The sequence below is a fragment of the Cydia pomonella genome, chromosome 22 (assembly GCF_033807575.1).
Source record: "Cydia pomonella isolate Wapato2018A chromosome 22, ilCydPomo1, whole genome shotgun sequence".
NCBI classification, from domain to species: domain Eukaryota; kingdom Metazoa; phylum Arthropoda; class Insecta; order Lepidoptera; family Tortricidae; genus Cydia; species Cydia pomonella.
The window spans coordinates 6358686-6378643 of record NC_084724.1 but is presented as its reverse complement, the minus strand read 5'-3'; the positions used below and the strand labels follow the sequence as shown (position 1 = coordinate 6378643).

General features: G+C 37.4%; 2 protein-coding genes across 2 annotated transcripts; both read right to left on the bottom strand.

Moving 5' to 3' along the window:
- Positions 1-1619: 1619 nt before the first annotated feature.
- Positions 1620-9739, bottom strand: LOC133530089 (waprin-like protein). Its single transcript, XM_061867922.1, has 5 exons — positions 9599-9739; positions 4457-4519; positions 3952-4116; positions 1948-2850; positions 1620-1754 (listed from the first exon to the last, which is right to left on the bottom strand). The coding sequence occupies exons 1-4, from the start codon at positions 9600-9602 to the stop codon at positions 2747-2749; spliced, it is 336 nt and encodes a 111-aa protein (XP_061723906.1). The 5' UTR covers positions 9603-9739; the 3' UTR covers positions 1620-1754; positions 1948-2746.
- Positions 9740-12610: 2871 nt separating this feature from the next.
- Positions 12611-16918, bottom strand: LOC133530091 (waprin-like protein). The gene is made up of 4 exons (XM_061867924.1): positions 16788-16918; positions 15341-15403; positions 14819-14974; positions 12611-13851 (listed from the first exon to the last, which is right to left on the bottom strand). The coding sequence occupies exons 1-4, from the start codon at positions 16789-16791 to the stop codon at positions 13748-13750; spliced, it is 327 nt and encodes a 108-aa protein (XP_061723908.1). The 5' UTR covers positions 16792-16918; the 3' UTR covers positions 12611-13747.
- Positions 16919-19958: the final 3040 nt, after the last annotated feature.

Here is a 19958-nt window from a genome sequence, read left to right as displayed (position 1 = left end):
ACCATACCGCACTATGCACATTGAAATGTTCATTATGGAATTTGTGCGACATTGTGCATTATATGTTTATACTGTATTAAACGATTTGATTTTAATTGAATTGAATTGAACCGTCATTATAGACCCCTTGGTCAAACAACTACGGGCGCGAGGGCGTGACACAAGCTTATGTCTCTGTCAAGTTACCAATTATTATTCCCAAATTACACTATCATAACATAACATAAACATAATTTATTTCAAAACACGCATTCCATGGTAACTTTCATATAAAACACAGACTTAAAAATAGTGTTTACATGTGCTTGAACTAGGATTCCCTGTGTTTCAGGCGAGATATATGGCAAACATTGTTCATGTAAATTAATTTTCACTTACAAAGTACATAATACAATTTAGCAACTTAATTTAATCGAATGTATTATTTTACGTGAACTATAATTTTTGTTAATTCAAAAAGTCTATAAAACATGGTAAGTATAGAAATCTAATGTCATTTTTCTCCTATTAGGATTGAGAGAGCTCGTGATATCTTCTGAGATGAAATTTAATTTTTTTTTTCAAAAAAAGTGTTTTTTGTCCACAAACTATAGAACGTGTCATTCACGAAGACGCGTGCCTTGACTCGTATTATCATGTTATTAAAGGTTAGATTTGACAAATCTGCGCGTCATCGTGGATGACACGAACGAACTATACAAAACCTATCATATGTTTGTGCTGATCGAACATCGTGTGTTCAAACATCGATGCTGTGAAGAGATCGAGAGATAGTTCTCGAAAAAAAAATATCAGAGTGGGACCAAGATAAGTTGGCAGCAATTATGATATCCCAGACAATACAAGTGTTATTTTAAACGTCAACATTCGGTGAAATTATGACGTTTACTTAACACTTGCACAGGCTGGGCTATCAAAATCGCTGCCAACCTGCTTGGTCTGACTCTACGCAGACAAGAGGTTAAATATACCCCTGATTCTTAGTCTTTCTGTAGACTTGTTCGATTCCACTTAAATATTAAACTATAGTCTTTTTTAAGGGGAAGAGTAGGGTGACATTTGTTTTTTTTTTCATTCCATGCCTTGGGGAATTTAAACGCCTTGTCTGTAATTTTCTGTACTAAACAGATCACCGATTTTTGCGGGGGAGGGGCACGTCAAACGTATGGCTATTTGTACGTTACGTATGTGAAATATATGAAGTATGTGAAAACCATTTTACGAATTTTCTCTAAACCACGTTATTAATTTAATTGATTGAAAATGAACGTCAGCGAATGATCGTTCGTAGTGGAGATTCTTGGGGGAGGCCTTTGTCCAGCAGTGGACGTCTTTCGGCTGAGATGATGATGATGATTTAACTAAGGGTTGGAAAAACTATCTACCGTATGGAACCCTAACTTCACCGATGGTGCCTAACTTCGCCCAAGTAAAAGCGATTTTTGGGTAAACATTTTACGAACCCTTATTTTCAATGAATTGTAACATTTATAAATGTTGCTGTTTTTCGTCCACCCAGTAATATTTTTTTCCAAAAGGCAATCCCAACCCATATATTTACGTAACCTTAAATGCGTGGTTTATAAATCGACTAGAACGTAAAATTGAAACACCTAACAGGATAAAAAAAACAAGTTTATTACTTATTAAAGTTACAAAAATCAAAGTAAATTAACCATTTGAGACTTACAACACATAAAATGAGAATGAACACTAGGCTATTTTACTAAAAAGGAAAATCAGCAGTTCTGTACCTCTAGTGTAACTTCCATTCGATAGCGTGACGTAACTGTCGCGTTTAGGTTAAGTCTCATTTTGTATGGGATTTTGAACAGCGCGCCAAGCGGGACGTTTTGGAAAGTCAAAAATCTCATACATAATGACACTTAACGCAAACGCGTACGTCACATTTCGCTGTCGAAAATATTTACACTAGGGGTACTGTACCAAATGTCAACAAAATAAAATAAAAAAGTAAGTAAGTAAGCTAGTATTATCTATTATGTAAGTAACCAAAGAAAAAAAATTGGAGTTATAGTGAAACTTAAGAGGCTGTCAACACCCAATGTCCTTGAAATTGATGTTACTTAAACAGTTTTTTAAGAAAGACTATTTGTTTTAGTCAAGTAAGAAAAATATATGTTCATATTAATTATATTTCAAAGACCATGGTTGTACTCGATACATGATTGAACGAAATCGGCTCGATAGAAAATAATTGCAAAGATTGGTCTTAAAATCACAATTAAACGGTTCTATGTCTTTATTGTTTTGACTTATGGGTCTCCAATTAAAATCACAATTACAAAACATTTATATCTAAACCGCTGTTGAGTAAAATATTACACTAATAATCCACTTTTTTTTATTTAAATATTTTTCTTACTATTCCCTTGCCCAGGCCCAGTAACATGCGACAGTGCTATCTCATTTACTCCGATACAAGTAGACAGTGTGCGCGCTTTAGGTATTGACAGCCTCCCGGGTCTGGACCGAGGCATCCGACACTTTATTTCTATAAAATGCACGTGATCATCGGTCGCCTGTTATATAAAACGAAGCGTCGATTGCCTCGCCCTGCACCCGGGCCGTCCTAGCGTAAGTCCTGTATCGTGTAAAATGTCGATATAAATCATTGAAAGCCCAAAAAGATTGACCTTGTAATACCGTGGAAATACCATAACTGCTGAAAAACTATTCAATTTTATCTATAGTAAAATAGCCTAAGTATCTTTAAAATGTATATTTAAGAACGCACGCATCTCATGCGTTTCGTGGACGGGTCCATCTTACAGACCTCCTGCGGGCTGCACTTTTGGTTGTTACAGTAGATGCCGCTGTTCGTGCCCGCTGCAACAACAATAGGTGTATTATGAATTATCCATAGAGGTACGATAATATATAATAATATAGATGAAATGGGGGAGGGGCCAGATGACCGAACGAGATGCACTTATGGAACTTTCAGTAGGAGTAGCAGAGCGCGTTAGCGCGCTGTTTGTCCTTGTCACAGTCTCGTTTTTTTTTTATTTCCCACCGTAAATTAATATGGTGGGCAACAAATAACCCGACCAAATTACGAAGGTTGTTTTAGGTATGTTGTCAGGAATGTAAAAACGTGTTTTTAATTTTGTCGCATTGCGTATGTTCTATCCGGGCGCACATCTATAGGATCCTACCATCTATGGAATTATCTGTAATAGCGTGTAGTGTATCTTTGAATGATTTGAAAAATGTATATTATTTTATTATATTATTACTGCCTATTTATGCAAATATAAAAACGCAGAGAAATCCAGGGAAAAACCTTTGGACAACCACCTAAACGCATCTGAATTAGGGTCGCACAAACAATAAATTCAGATCTAAGTAAATGCGTGTTGATTAGTTTGAATCAATTCAGATCTAAATTTATTCAAAACCACTTTTCTAAAGATCGTTTTAAGCATATAATATACGACGAGCGACACTCCTAAAGTTTCTGTAAAATTTCTATAAGTATTGCTATTTATTTCTATAGCACATACGGTGGTAACACCTTATATCTCTTAATATAGGTACCTACTTTGTAAATGGATTATGCTCAGCCTCCTTTGCGCAATATTGCAAGGATACTACATATTTTGAACAACACCCAACGGAATTCTTAAGAGGACTATACAATCCTCTCTTTCGAAGGTTACTTACCCCCGTAAATGTTGCCGCCAGTCCCCTGCGAGCCGCCAACGGGCTCGGCGCAGGACTTCTCATTGCAGCCGTTCCTGCAGCACAGCTTGCAGTTGCTGCCTTCGTAGTGACACTGCTGCCGTCGTTACTTACCTCCATCCTTGTTGCCGCCAGTCCCCTGCGAGCCGCCAATGGGCTCAGCGCAGGACTTCTCATTACAGCCGTTCCTGCAGCCCAGCTTGACGTTGCTGCCCTCGTAGTTACGCTGCTGCCGTCGTGACTTACCTCCATACTTGTTGCCGCCAGTCCCCTGCGAGCCGCCAACGGGCTCGGCGCAGGACTTCTCATTGCAGCCGTTCCTACAGCACAGCTTGCCGTTACTGCACTCATAGTTATCCTTGCACTTTGGGCTGCAGCTGTACACTTTTGATGGGAGAGGACAGCTGCCACCTGGATGAAAACGACAGTTTAAAAAAGTTCTCCCGGGTAATTTCCATCTGTGTCCTCTGATATTCGGTGACTGATAAACGTAAGAAGCCGATATTTGGCATGATAACGTTTTATTTTAACTTAACGGTATGTAAGTAATACAAATTTATACAGGTTATATAGGAATCTGGGTTTGGGTCCTGGGTGTTTCCACTTCTTTTTTTAAATACGTCTTAGGAACACAAAGATTAATTCTGCCAAAGCAAACCTTTTGTTTAGAGAAAGCCGTAGAAGACTTTTATGTCGTCTGCAAACTCAGCTACTAGGTTCCGTAGTTGATAAGACAGTTTGTAAAACTTACTTGCTTCTGAGTAGCCAATGGCCAACAGAACCGCAAAAACAGACAAAGCTATTGTGAAAGAACCTGAAACAAAATGTACACTATTAATAAATCTAACTTAATTAATCAACCCCCACTGAAAATTATAACAGTATGCTTCTAACCTAAACTCAAATATTTTGTTAGATACACAAAAAAAACAACAGAAAGATTGGCCGACGATCTGGTCAGAGAACCGTTGGATGGGCAGGACCCGTCGTTATGAGATCTTCAAAAGAGGTATGCCTCCTATTAACATATTAAGATATGCAACAGTGTACGTCTTCCGGCTCATATGATATGATATAATGTAGTCTGTCAAGCTCTCAAGCCATTTTCGTCAGTAGAATAGACCGAGAAATTTAAAAAAATGTAGGCGCGAAGGGTAGGAAAAAACACTGGTCGCGGGTTCAAACCCCGGCTCGTACCAATGAGTTTTTCGGAACGTATTATGTACGAAATATCAAAGAAAATTTTAATTTCGCGCCTTTTTCTAGTGAAAAAACTTGTTTGACAGACTACATATATGATTAGTGATTACAGATGTGCAAGTTGCGAGAAGTATAAAAAAAGATGGAAAGGTTATTGGAAATTTCAGGAAAACATCACAGGGAATAAAGGAAACCTTCTATTTGGAAATGCAAAATTTCAATATTTTCAATCCCTATTAAAACATACGTATATTTCGATTTTTTTCATATGGAAATTTCGGAAACTTTCCGACGTAATGTAGTGATGATGCATTTTAATATTCAGCATGATTCTTTAAATATACCTACCTATAGGCAAACAGACTGCCAAATACATGACCATTGTATTTGACTTTACTATGACGTGTTTTACACGGCTATAAATCTATTCATAAACCTGAATACACGCGAAGCTCTAACAAAAAGGGGATGTGACAAAAACTCGTCGTGTATAACTTGCTTAAGCCACGGACTGGACCGACTGGACGCAAGCGGCGAGCGGCAAATCAAGGCAATTCATTGCACTCGACCAAATATATGAACAACATAGAGTGACATAGATTTGCCGCTCGCCACTTGCATCCAGTCCGCGGCCTTACGATCGCACCTGATGCCAGATTGGATTTAAGAAGTTATTACGATTTGATCCCGTCCTTGAAGATCGCTCACGCCGATTGGTGCAAGCGAAAGTCGTGCGTGAGATGCGCACCAATCACCAAGGTCATATCAAAACCGGTTCGAAACCATAACAAATTGTTAAATTGGAATCTACCTCCAGTATCCCTTCGTGTGCCGAATTCCCGCAGCGGGAGGAAAAATAGCTTCGTCTGCCGGGCTCCATTTTGCACATTTTCCACACCTGCCGGGCGTTGGGCGGGCCAACACACCATCGCCCAGTTAACCACGGAATAACGAAGTTTCTATACGCCTAAAAGTTTGTTGACGATACCGACCAACGTAGCCTATACTTGTCTGTTGAGTGTTGAATGCTCTCTCTAGCATTGTTATATGTCAGCAGTACATAACTAGTTTTTGGCACTCAACTTGTCCTACACATTGTCCCGCAGCGGAAATCAGCAGACGAGCCGATATTCCTTCCTGGCAGCAGCGGGAGTAAATATGTAATGTTGTTTATCTACATCCTTACATTGCATCCATATTATAACCTCCCTATAATATATTCAGAAACGATAAGCTAACGGCCTATATTAAAACCTGTATCTGTGGGTGCATCGTAATTTAAACTTGACATTATCAATACCGATACCTTAATTACGTTCAAATTTAGAACATCTCTGAGAAACAAAGAAATTTGATGTGGCCTCATTCCAATATCGATGACGACGATGACGTATTATTTGATATGAAGTGTCAGTTGTAACCATTTGGACAAATTCTGCATGTTACTTGATTTCGAACGATATGGCAGTCAGCCCCCCGAATCTCGTTTGTCTCCGAATTAAAAAAAAAAACGCAGGCGTGATATGCATTACCACCATTTGACGTTTAATTAGTTTGTAAGTATAAGATTACTTTGTTTTGCTGAAGCTTATGATATTGATGTAGATAAAGTAGTGTATGTAACTGTACATAATTAGGGATTAAAATACTCGTGTGATCATTTTATGAAACTCATTTCATTCGTTTCATAAACTCACACTCGTATTATAATACCTTTCATTATGTAGCAGCCACATAAACTACTATTATATTTTACATATAGCTAAAGTCAATATTATTACAGATATTGGACGTAGTCTATATTATTTATTGGTCGCCAGCGAAAATGTTGCATAATATATCCATAGGCTATTTATCACTTCAGTTTTGCATCACAAATGGCAAGAGGTCAAGGTGCGAGACAGTCTCAGAAACAGTCGAGACAGATAATAAAATATACCTCCTTGTCAGACAAGTATAACTTCTTAGATACATGCAAATTTGACCTTGTTATTCAAGAAATATGTTCTAGAATGGCATGAATTCATTCCGACTTGTATATTTATAAATATGTATACAAAATTTACCTAATGATTTCGTTTTATGAATCGACTGGATTTTTAATACTTAAGAGGAAAGAATAGCTATTCGAAACTAACGAAATAACGGTAATTTTTCTATGAAATTCAATTTCGGGAGAAAACGATTTTCAGTAACTAAATCTTAACAAATCACTTTGATTTTGATGTCGATCGCTTTAGCATAATATATTCAAGGTTTATAGGTACCGATTTTTGAAACAAAATCTTTTGTTTTGCAAATTTTGAAAAAAAAGGAAAACCTATAAACCTAGTTTTGCATTGTGTCAATAACATATTTAAAAAATATAGAGAATGGAAAATATTTCGAAGTGGAAAAACTTTTCCTCTTTTTACCTGACTGCCAAAGGGAGGACCCGACTGCCAAAGGGAGGAGGGTAATGTTTTTTTACCCGACTGCCAAAGGGAGGAGGGTAATGTTTTTCGAGTGTATGTATGTATGTCTATTTCTTTGTGGCCTCCTGTAGCCTAAACGGCTTGATGGATTTTGATGTATGAGGTATCGTTAGATTGGTCTTGATCACGGGAGTGTCATAGTTTTTTTGGATAACTAAAAGTTATAAATAAAAAAATTCATCATCATAAAAAACACAAAAAACCCGACTACACACTAAAAAGAGGAAAACAAGCCCCACAAGAATAATTTTGTTGATGGTAAGTATCGCAGACGGGGACCAACAGAGGCTTACTTATAGTCATTTTGGTTGTTGGTTGTTAAGTTCACCTTTTATATTATCTGCCTTTCAATTTGATTCCATTACAATTAATATAAATATAAATTTTGTATGCCTACATGCCTTTCTACACGCCGAATTTCCTCGAGATCGGTTCAATAGCTTATCCGTGTAAAGGTAACACAAACTGATTTAATTCGTTATTATAGCGGTTAAAAATTAAATAAACAAATAAACAATATATACTTTGTGGCAAATACTTTTGAGCGCAAACTGCATAGACCGCGAGCCAGGAACAGATTTCTACTACCAATCGCCTCCCGAGCGATTACTCGTATAGTGGTTAACGGCTATGTGTGATGGACCCTCGTGGACGTCAGCTGCCGCTCCGTTGGTGGGTTGAGAAAAAAGAAAAATGAAAAAAATCATTATGTCATCGCCTCCCGTTTGATACTTTGAGTTTAAGATGCTATTGTTAATTTAAAAAATCGTCAGCCAGTTTTATCGTGGTGGAAAGAACGTCAGCTGGTCGCATAAACATGTTAAAATAAGCGCTTTACCTTTTTATGATAGTAATAACAAAATCATGAAATTTTGCATGTAACATTCCATCAGGCGTTTCAAATAAACGGATAAATTACGCTTACTTTGCGGACATAATTGGTAAGGCGCGTATTTTTTACGTGTTCATGTGACCAGCTGACGGTCTTTCCACCGCGATACAACCGACTGACGGTTTTTTTATTTAAAATAGCATCTAAACCACCATCTGACAATTCTGACACAATATCAAACGGGAGCCGATGACTGAAAAATAAAGGTTTTGTCATCAACTGACGGTCTTTCCACCGCGATACCGGCTGACTATTTTTTTAATTCATAATACCATCTAAACTGTCATCTGGCAAAGTATCAGCCGGAAGGCGATGACTGACTATACATGCTCCTGGCCCGCGGTCTAGTAGAGATATGTCACTATGGAAACGTACCTATTCAAGGGTGGCAGATACATTTGGCACGTTTGTCATCCGCTACTTTTGACGCTGACTGTACCTATACCTCGTTACTGTTTAAAAATATATCAATATATCCTTGCATTCATATTAATTGAGATTCTGAACTTGAAAAAAGGCACCTCAGATGAATATAAAATTAATATGTAGACCAGGTACGTAAACTATAAGTACTTTATGTACTTTTAATATTATGTTCTATGAACTTGTATATATGTTTTTATTATTAATGAAATATCGCTTTCGGGCGTACTTAATACTTTTTTACGCGTACAAATACAAAATACTAAGATAACCGAACTAATAACTAGAATACTAATAATAAATAGAATGACAAATTAAATTAATAAAAAATAAAACCGACTTCAAAAATTACCAAAAGCGCCATACATGTAAGTAAGTAAGTAAATATTCTTTATTGCACCAACAATTATACATTTTACATACATGTAAAACTACAAATGAATTTTAAAGGAAAATAGAACCAGGTAACAACAAGCGGTCTTATCGCTAAAAAGCGATCTCTTCCAGACAACCTTTAGGTAGCAGGAAATTTAGAACTCATACAAAAGTCAACAGGTAGTGCAAGGAGCTAAATATACTTATAACATTTGAAGAGTTCCCTCGATTTCTCCAAGATCCCATCATCAGACCCCGACTTGGTGCCAACGGGACCATATCGGGATTATACTGGTTCGATTAAAAAAAAAATTGAAAATCGGTTCACGATTCTCGGAGATATCGAGTAACATACATACAAAAAAAAACAGTCGAATTGAGAACCTCCTCCTTTTTGAAGTCGGTTAAAAAGTAAAATATGATTTAAAGTAATAAGTAAAATAAACCCTGCATCGTACCTGGCTCAAAAGTATCTAATACAATATTAATTTTGCATATAATCTGTGATGTAAACAAATAATATACGCACCCATTTTATTTCAAGAATTTTCCACAGGTCCACAACTAATAAAAGTCACAGCAAGTATGAGACTGGTTAGACGAGCCTATGTACTTTCAATAAAAAGATGGACGAGATGTAAACAATTCGTTCAATTGTCGACCTTATAGTCTGAGCAAGAAGATCGAATTGTAATAACGACGCTGTGTGTCAAAGATTTGTCATGGTAGACTGTTAACAGCGTTTGTGGGTTTTACTTTGTTTTATACCGAATCGTTCAATGCCTCAGAGATGGTTCAAATGTTTGGGCAGAAAAATAAAGTCAGGCCAAGCTAGCTCGGCAGCGATTTTTATAGCACAGACTATTGAAGTGTTATTTTAAACATCACAATTTAATAGAAGTTTGACGTGACGATTTTGACAGTATGTTCTGTCAAAATCGCTGCCAAGTTAGCTTGGTCTGTCTCTAGTCAGTTCATTTAATGAATAAAATATATTTCCACACTAATATGTACTGCATCTCTTTTCTTTGCCATATAAAGTAGCCATGCCTTGGTAAAACAAACTACTAAGTGAATTCGTAGCATTAAAAAAACTAAGTTTGGCTAATTAATTAATAAATAAGTAATAATGCCATAAAACATATTAATGGCAATTGTCTAACCTATAACGTTTTTATGTACATATACAAATGGCATATAGGTTTTGTTCATTTATCATGGCGTTGATATTCATATTATAAATTAGCAATATTGTGGTCATCTTTTTTATACAATCTACATAATCCCTCCGGTACCTTCTACTCCTTGAATTCCATTATTGATTATAGTATGAATACACTAAACACACAGGTGTATAGGTACACTGATTCATTCGCTGCAAATATATTCCTATACATTTATATGTGCAAATTTGTAATCTTATACATTTATAAGGGATTACATTGATTGATTGGTGTATCTAGAAAACGACCGAAATTTCAAAATATTTGAGACTTTCCTTGATCTATACACTAAATACTACCCCTTTATTCATAAACGTTGTTAAACTAAAGTTGACAAGCCGCTAATAATCGTTTGTCCCTTTCCGACGTATTGGTATGATGGAAAGGGACAAACGATTCTTAGTAGACGTTTATGAATAAGGGGGTAATTGTATTCTAAATTTGATGCTTGTATGTCTGCTAGAAGTGCCTTAGAGTTTTGATGATCGGTCAGTCAGTGAGTGAGTGACAAAATTAAGAAACTTTGACGAGTTATTATTCTTCAACTTCTGGTTTAAATTAAATGAAATTTGAAACATACTGTGTTTATAGAATACCTGTTTGTTACTGAAAATTCAGGCCAAAAATGGCCTGAACTGCTTCGAGAAAAGGATGCGACGGTACGCCCGTGCCGTTTTTTTGCTCGACTTGGCGGGGGCACTGCCGTGCCCCTAGATATTGTAATATTTATGAACAAACTCTTATTGTGTTCAAATATAAAAAGATTGGCACGTCTGATGTTATATTATTCCTCATTTTGCTTCTCATGCCAAGAATACTTATCGGCAAATTGCAAAATTACCAACACTGCGAAGCTATCGACATATAGGTATGAACATAAACGCCGCATCAAATTTTCCTTATACTTGTGTATGACATTTCATACTTAAGGTAATATCGGTAAATATCGGTAAATACTGTAATATCCGCCAGATCATAAAATAGCTGTCCTTCTGTCTCTTATCTCTTCAAGCTTAATCTACTGAACTGTTTAGGAGAGATATGGGCATTGTGAATGTCATCTCGCTTTGTGTGGTCGGGTCGGGCACAGCACAGCGGATGTCATTCCAGATCTAGAGCAGAGCCCAACGGGGGAAGTACCTCCACCTTACAGAAAACCGCACCCTAATAATAACGTACACTAGACTCATAGTGTGTTCCATAGTGTGTTCCTGCCGGTGAGTAAGGTTGCCAGAGCTCAACGAGTGTGCGGAGGGACTGTTAGGGTCGGCGTACATAGGCTGGAGACTGCTTACCATCAGGCGGGCCGTATGCTTGTTTTACACCGGCGAAGTATATAAAAAAAAGAATTAGATGAAGTATGGAGATAATTTTTAGAACCAAAGAAGGACGTAGGAGTTTTTAAAATCATCGCCATCAAGTCGCGATCAGAAACTAATGTATATCTAGGACATCAAATCAATTATACACTGATACTATTCTAGCCTACCTGAGGCACCATTCATTTATTACGTAAGACGATTATTGTCTGTTTTTTAGCCCCTCCCACCTCTATGTAAGAAAATATAAGAATAGGCCGACCCACTCCCACGTATCTAAAGGAAAAATGAATACAAGTTTGGTATGTTATATTGTTTATTTAAAAAAAAAACCTTTTTGGAACGTTTATTTGTTCCTACAAAGGTACTGAAGCCCGTCTACGCTAACTCTGCACCGTGTTTGATAACATATTATTTTTAAAGGCATAATTTCATAAAATATTAGCATCATCATCCTCCCTCCCTAAATTTTCTTACGTAATAAATGAATGTGCCCTAACTAGCCAGATTCGTAATGGAAAGTATAATTTTAAAGTAGGTTAAATACTTAATAAGTAGTTTTACTGATAAAAACCGCGTGACCATTATATTATTACTCAAAGAAACAGCTGCTTATATTTAACATTGAGATCATTTTATTTCTTTTAAAATAAATGGCGCGATACTTACTGGAGAAAAAACAAAGCTATATTTTGTTAATTATGTGAAAACCAAATGCATTAAACATGTATAAAACATAATTCACGAAAAGGAGACATTTAAAGGGGCCCACTGATTATCGGTTCGCCGGACAATATCGGCCTGTCAGTTATTCGTAAAATCTGTCTATCGCTAATAACAGACCGGCCGATATCGTCCGGCGAACTGATAATCAGTGAGCCCCTGTACTTTTAAGGCGCAAAACGGTACAAATTTAAACCGACTTTTAAGATAACAAGGAGTATTTGGGTGAAACAGAGCCTACATAATTAGCTAGAAGGAAAAAATAAAACGCGTGAAAAAAATATAAATGCTTTATTAATATTTGGCATTATTAAGATTGAAAGAATTATAAAACGTGAATGCGAGAATACCGAATTAAAAAATCATAAGTAAATAAATGGGAATAGATAATTCGCAACTCGTGCTGATTTAAAACAGACCCTTCGGCCGTCTATCCCCATACGTTGCGAATTTCCTATTTTACGCACTTGTTTCTTAATGTAATAATATTATACCTATAACGTTACTGAGATTTGAAATTTGTTTCCGTCCGTTCGTCGGCAGCAATTCGGCATAAGGGCATAACCGGGAAAATCTAATATTTCGAGCAACTATCCCTGTCACTCTATTTTTATAGCACGTCGGTGGAAAACAAGCATACGGCTCACCTGATGGCAAGCAGTCACCGTAGCCTATGGACACCTGCAACTCCAGAGATGTTTCATGCGCGTTGCCGACCCTTTAAAAATCTCTCCAAAAGCTAACAATCGCAAATCGCTGACAGGCTGATATCATCCGGCGAACTGGTAATCAGTGGGCCCCTTAATACGTCATAATTGAAGTAAAAGGAAGTAAGTAGCTCGAAATTTACGATGTTCGCGCTAGGCCCTCAGGGTGCGTAGACAAGATGCCAATCCTTCACGCTATCACGCTCTGTTGCGTAGCGTAGTAATATCTCTCTATCACTCTTCCATATTAGTTAGTGCGTCAGAGATAGTTGCGTTTCGTTCGACATGGAGCGATAACGGTCTTTATCTTGTCTATGCACCCTGGTCTCCTTGCCAACATTTTCCCCTGTATTATCAGCTGGAGCAGGTGGTATCTATCGTTTCGCAATACATAACCAATGTACTGCAGTTTCCAGGGTTTTATAGTGTCTAAATTTCTCTTCGCTTTTGTACTCTCTGCAGCACGCTGTCATTGGATACTCTATCCGTCCATGAGATTTTCAGTATTCTTCTGTACACCTACATTTCAAAAGCGTCTAGAGCGTTTACTTATAAGTATCTTTATAGTTCGTGTCATCCACGATGACGCGCAGATTTGTCAAATCTAACCATTAATGACATGAAATTAAGAGTCAAGGCACGCGTCTTCGTGAATGATACGATCTCTGTACTTATAGCGTTAGTAGTTTAATGTTAGTACTGCAACTTATTTTCGGACGCATCTCTTCCTCTTGGTTTTCGGATCGAGCTCGCAGACCTCCCCTTTTTGGCAAATCAGGCCTTCACAGCGAACACCTTCGTTGTTACCCGCTGAAAAAATTATAAACAATTTAAAAGACTTCGAAACATTTACAAAAAAATAGGTGAAAGCCATCTCAACTGATAACATTTTTAGGGTTTCCCTTTACCCTTAGGGCCCTTGCTAGCGTCTTTCGTGCGTCGGCGTCTAGTCAGCGCTATGGAAAATGGCGTCGCAGTTACGCCAATGTTGCGTCGAGCAGCAGCGATATAGTTGACTAACCGCCGACGTTCAGAAGACGCTAGTGTAGGGTGGCTCTTTAAAGTTTCTGTCTCCCATCTGTCTGTAGAAAACCATTTTTTTGCAATCGCGAATAACTGACAGGCCGATATCGTCCGGCGAACCAGTAATGAGTGGGCCCCTTAAAACCTACGCCTCGTTTTAATTTGCGGTTGTATTAAAATACACGCCATATTATTTTTAGTTCACATTAACGTAATAGATTGCGCACTGAGCCAAAGAAAAATTTCGTTCATTGACCCGCCATCTTCTATTTCTATCGCTGCTATCTCAATCGCACAATGCCATTAACAATGTAGAGTCAAACCAAGATAAGTTGGTAGCGGTTTTGATAACCCAGACGGTGCACGGGTTATTTTAAACTTCAAACTTCTATGAAAATATGACGTTTACTTGACACTTGCATCGTCTGGGCTATCAAAATCGCAGCCCACTTATCTTGGTCTGACTCTACGACATTTTTTACGTACGCCCGTACTTAAAAGTATTTCAAACTATTTTGCTGAATGAACTTACATCCGTATTTTCCAACGCCGCCATGGCTGACGGGCTCGAAGCCCAGACGGTGCACGGGTTATTTTAAACTTCAAACTTCTATGAAAATATGACGTTTACTTGACACTTGCATCGTCTGGGCTATCAAAATCGCAGCCCACTTATCTTGGTCTGACTCTACGACATTTTTTACGTACGCCCGTACTTAAAAGTATTTCAAACTATTTTGCTGAATGAACTTACATCCGTATTTTCCAACGCCGCCATGGCTGACGGGCTCGAAGCAGGACTTCTCGTTGCTCTGGTTCAGGCAGCAAAGCTTGCCACCTTTGCAGTCGTAGTTGTCCTTACATTTAGGGGTGCGACTGTACACCTTGGAAGGTGGGGGGCACTGGCGGTCTAGAAAGGGGTTCAAATCAGAAAACAAAATATGATACTGATCTGTCAGTGTCCAAATTTTATGTTTTTGCTTGAAGAAATGTCACTTTTGACACTAACAGATCAGTATCGTATTGGAAACAGATCGAATAACTAAAACTCGAATTGGCCTGAAACTGAACTACATGGTACAGTAAATGAAATTGTTTAACCCTTTGGACACCACGCCTATTATCGTGCGGAGCGCGTCATCGGCGAATTTGAGTATAAGTAATAAAACATTAAGATTTTTTGCAAAATACCTATATTGAATTGGACGTAACTGCGTCTCAATAATCTACCAATAAAAAAAATATAACTCACTAAAAACACCCATTTGTGCCTTACCTGCGTCCGTGTAGGCGACGACCAGCAACAGCGCGAAAGCAGAAAACACCAAAGTTAGGTATCCTAAAAAATAAACCAATTAAAATTTCTCATTGTCCATGTATTAAAAACTTTCTATGATGTGTTCAGGAACCGCATGTTACGACCGCCATTGCTGCATTTGATCACACGCTCACTAAAATGTTATCTCGACTGATATTACTATTAGAAATGAGGTCAAATCAAATTCCTTTATTTTTTAGAGATGTTCGAAATTTGAATGTCCTAATTATCGATACCAACGTTATTATTACACACTAACAAAAATTTTACACATACAGATGTAGTAAACAATCCTTGGCCAACAATATTTTCCTCGGAAATGTTCGTATTTGTCATGCTACTTCACTTCAAAATACGTTTTTTACTGAGCTGACTGAAATGGCATAACCCGTTCGTGGATTCAATGAAAATACGATGGTAAAGGATTATTCACTACATCTGTATTGGGGGCCCACTGATTACCAGTTCGCCGGACGATATCGGCCTGTCAGTTATTTGCAAAAGCTGACAATCGCGAATAACTGGCAGGCCGATATCGTCCGGCGAACTGGTAATCAGTGGGCCCCTTAAGAAATTTACTGTAACAAAATGGTTTATCTTTATCCTAACCTAACCTAACGTATCAAAGCGGTTTTATGATGTGTGTAAATAATTAATTAACTGGTTATTTCCACATCAATCTTCATGCAGATTCGCATGCGCGTGATACCCAAAAGTTCTTTGAAATACTGTTTTTATGGTACTTAAATGTATCAAACTTGCGTTTTGTGGTCGTTATAACCAATGTCCATATTGGGCCCCCTACTAAGCTTGTTAATAGAACGGCATACACCGTCACTTCAAACAAACTGTGCCACTGTTGTCCCTTGGACAACGGGACAGGATAACAAAACAAAAAAAGTTGATTCACCCACATAACAAAATGTGTCGATTGTAGTGATATTTAATATCGTGTACCTACTTATTATTATAAATACAACTTTGGTCCTAGTATGTATGTAGCAATAAGGTACGTTGCAATACCCTAGGATGCTGTGTTCCTATTATTGAATTGTACTTGTAACGTCTATGCACCATGGTTCGCAATAAACGATTTCTGATTTCCAAAGTCTTCTACAGACTTTGCAACAAATGTCATGCGAACTTAGATTAAATCTGGTTAATGATTCGGTCAAGTTATGTTCTAATGTACCTATGGGGAAGACAAAGAGATTAGGTATATCCAGCTTGAAACGAATGTAGTATGATTCCTTGTGGGTATGATGTTTTACGCACGCTGCGTAGTTTAGTAACGTTAAAATAAAAATGTTCATAGTTCAAGTAGATTATAGAAATAAAATTATTCTTTACATTTCTTCTAATAAACTGTAATTGTAAGTATTGTAACAGCTAAATAAATATTTACCCATGTCGTACAACGTAGACACCTCCACCCCTTCTTAAAGCCGACAGGCCACTGGCAGTTAGGTTAACATCCGCCGTTTAAATACTATAGCTGACTCATAAGCACTGAAATAGGTATCAAGTTAATCTAGAGGAATGCGTTATTGTGTAGGGAATGCGATTTTTAGTTGGTTTATGGGGTTATTCCAGTCACCGTTGAGTAATTTAGCCTGAAACAAACGTATACACGCTTTCTAATAAAACCATGACCACCATGAAAGATAAGGCGAAGGAGGAGGACCCGCGCGAAATCACCTTTTCATACAAACGTAGTCCTCATTTCCCCTCGGGATATAAACATTAACGAAAATATTTTGACACTATTTATTGTATATCAACCACAGCACAGTCTAAGTTTGATTTTTTCGAATTTTTAACTATTATTAGGAGCATTTAAAAATTTGTATGAAATCTGTTTTTCCCTCCTAATTTTCACAAGAAACAAAGATAAATACTTTTTACAGGATTTGTCTATACCATCCCATTACTGGTGCCACGTCCATTATAGGGGTGTTTACTATAAGTAGTATAATTTTGTAAAAAATTGTGCCTACGCCAATTCTTGGGATTAGTTGCTAAAGAGCCCAGGCACCCATTAGCCGGTCAAACAACATTGTCACTGTCAGTAGAAAAGGGCGGAAAATTAAATTTTTCTGTGGGACGATAACCCCTTCGTGCCTAAATTTTTTAAATTTGCCGCTTGTTTCTACTGACAGAAATGTCTTCACAGACTATTATAAGGGTAGGAACCCCTTATATCTACTTATTGACTACGGAACCCTAAAAATCAGCTCATCTCGTATATAATGTGCCTTTCTCTGGTTTCTCCCGGATGTGTTATGTAAAGTAGTGGTCATTTGTTTGGATGAATTGATTCAAAACAATTTGGTAAATTGATTCCGATTCCATAAACGAAATAATATTTATTGGCGATTCTGATTCCATAAACGAAAAAATTTACGTTTATTTTCTGTACCCCTAGTGTAAATTTATTCGATAGCGAGACGTGACGTACTGTGTGTACGCGTGTCGAGTCTCATTTTGTATAGGATTTTGACTTTCCAAAACATCCCGCTTGGCGCGCTGTTTCTAAATGTAAGTATTGTAACAGCTAAATAAATATTTACCCATGTCGTACAACGTAGACACCTCCACCCCTTCTTAAAGCCGACAGGCCACTGGCAGTTAGGTTAACATCCGCCGTTTAAATACTATAGCTGACTCATAAGCACTGAAATAGGTATCAAGTTAATCTAGAGGAATGCGTTATTGTGTAGGGAATGCGATTTTTAGTTGGTTTATGGGGTTATTCCAGTCACCGTTGAGTAATTTAGCCTGAAACAAACGTATACACGCTTTCTAATAAAACCATGACCACCATGAAAGATAAGGCGAAGGAGGAGGACCCGCGCGAAATCACCTTTTCATACAAACGTAGTCCTCATTTCCCCTCGGGATATAAACATTAACGAAAATATTTTGACACTATTTATTGTATATCAACCACAGCACAGTCTAAGTTTGATTTTTTCGAATTTTTAACTATTATTAGGAGCATTTAAAAATTTGTATGAAATCTGTTTTTCCCTCCTAATTTTCACAAGAAACAAAGATAAATACTTTTTACAGGATTTGTCTATACCATCCCATTACTGGTGCCACGTCCATTATAGGGGTGTTTACTATAAGTAGTATAATTTTGTAAAAAATTGTGCCTACGCCAATTCTTGGGATTAGTTGCTAAAGAGCCCAGGCACCCATTAGCCGGTCAAACAACATTGTCACTGTCAGTAGAAAAGGGCGGAAAATTAAATTTTTCTGTGGGACGATAACCCCTTCGTGCCTAAATTTTTTAAATTTGCCGCTTGTTTCTACTGACAGAAATGTCTTCACAGACTATTATAAGGGTAGGAACCCCTTATATCTACTTATTGACTACGGAACCCTAAAAATCAGCTCATCTCGTATATAATGTGCCTTTCTCTGGTTTCTCCCGGATGTGTTATGTAAAGTAGTGGTCATTTGTTTGGATGAATTGATTCAAAACAATTTGGTAAATTGATTCCGATTCCATAAACGAAATAATATTTATTGGCGATTCTGATTCCATAAACGAAAAAATTTACGTTTATTTTCTGTACCCCTAGTGTAAATTTATTCGATAGCGAGACGTGACGTACTGTGTGTACGCGTGTCGAGTCTCATTTTGTATAGGATTTTGACTTTCCAAAACATCCCGCTTGGCGCGCTGTTTCTAAATCCTATACAAAATAAGACTTAACGCAAACGCGTACGTCACGTCACGCTATCGAATAAATTTACACTAGGGGCTCTGGTCGTTTCTTGTAAAAGTAAGAATTGTAGGTTAACCGGACGCAATTCAAAGATAGGACGAGCACGAGGAATTTCGTCAATTGACCCGGCTCATGATGCTGGCAGTCAATGACACTGTGCGAGCGGGACAGAAATATAATTATACACGTGCGTCCTATATCTAATAGGAACAGGCAGGTCAATGTCTGAAATTCCTTGTGCTAAGCGTCCTTTCTAATGCAATAAAGCTTAGTTGTCTCTCTGACACCAATTTCTTCCCTATTTTGATTATAGTTCTGCGTTCCATGTTTACTGTTTTGCGTTCTTTGCAATAGCTGCTAACATTTAAAAAATATTATACTTCAACTTTTTGTATATTTTACAGGACATCCAAAGGCCAAACTTATCATCACATATGGAGGCCTATAATCAACGGACGAGATGATTAAAGTTTGTACGGAACCCTCGGTGCGCAAGTAAAACGAACTCGCACTTGACCGGTTTTTTTAAATGAGAACTAAACTTCCTGTTTATGGCAAGGTGAAATTCGGCAGAGTTGGCTGCAAATGTTTAAGAGTACATTTGTCATAATCCCATTTCATACAAATTTCATGACAATAGGGTTGTTTCCAATTTTTTGTAACGCTTGTATTACATTCTATATTAACTAAAAGTTGCCCTAAAATTCAACTTTTTTACTAAAAACGGCTTTAAATATGTTAAATTAACAAAATATATTTTGACGGATGCTTTCGCGCCCAAAACGCTCTTTGAAAATTGTGTGACGTCACAGTTTACGGTTTGACAGATAACTACATAC

Coding starts and splice junctions, on each gene's coding strand:
- LOC133530091 (XM_061867924.1), bottom strand. Junction 14,975..15,340: donor CGTCGCCTACACGGACGCAG/GTAAGGCACAAA, acceptor ACCCCTTTCTAG/ACCGCCAGTGCCCCCCACCT. Junction 13,852..14,818: donor CGGCGTTGGAAAATACGGAT/GTAAGTTCATTC, acceptor TAATTTTTTCAG/CGGGTAACAACGAAGGTGTT.
- LOC133530089 (XM_061867922.1), bottom strand. Junction 4,117..4,456: donor CATTGGCTACTCAGAAGCAA/GTAAGTTTTACA, acceptor GTTTTCATCCAG/GTGGCAGCTGTCCTCTCCCA. Junction 2,851..3,951: donor TGGCGGCAACAAGTATGGAG/GTAAGTCACGAC, acceptor TTGTTGTTGCAG/CGGGCACGAACAGCGGCATC.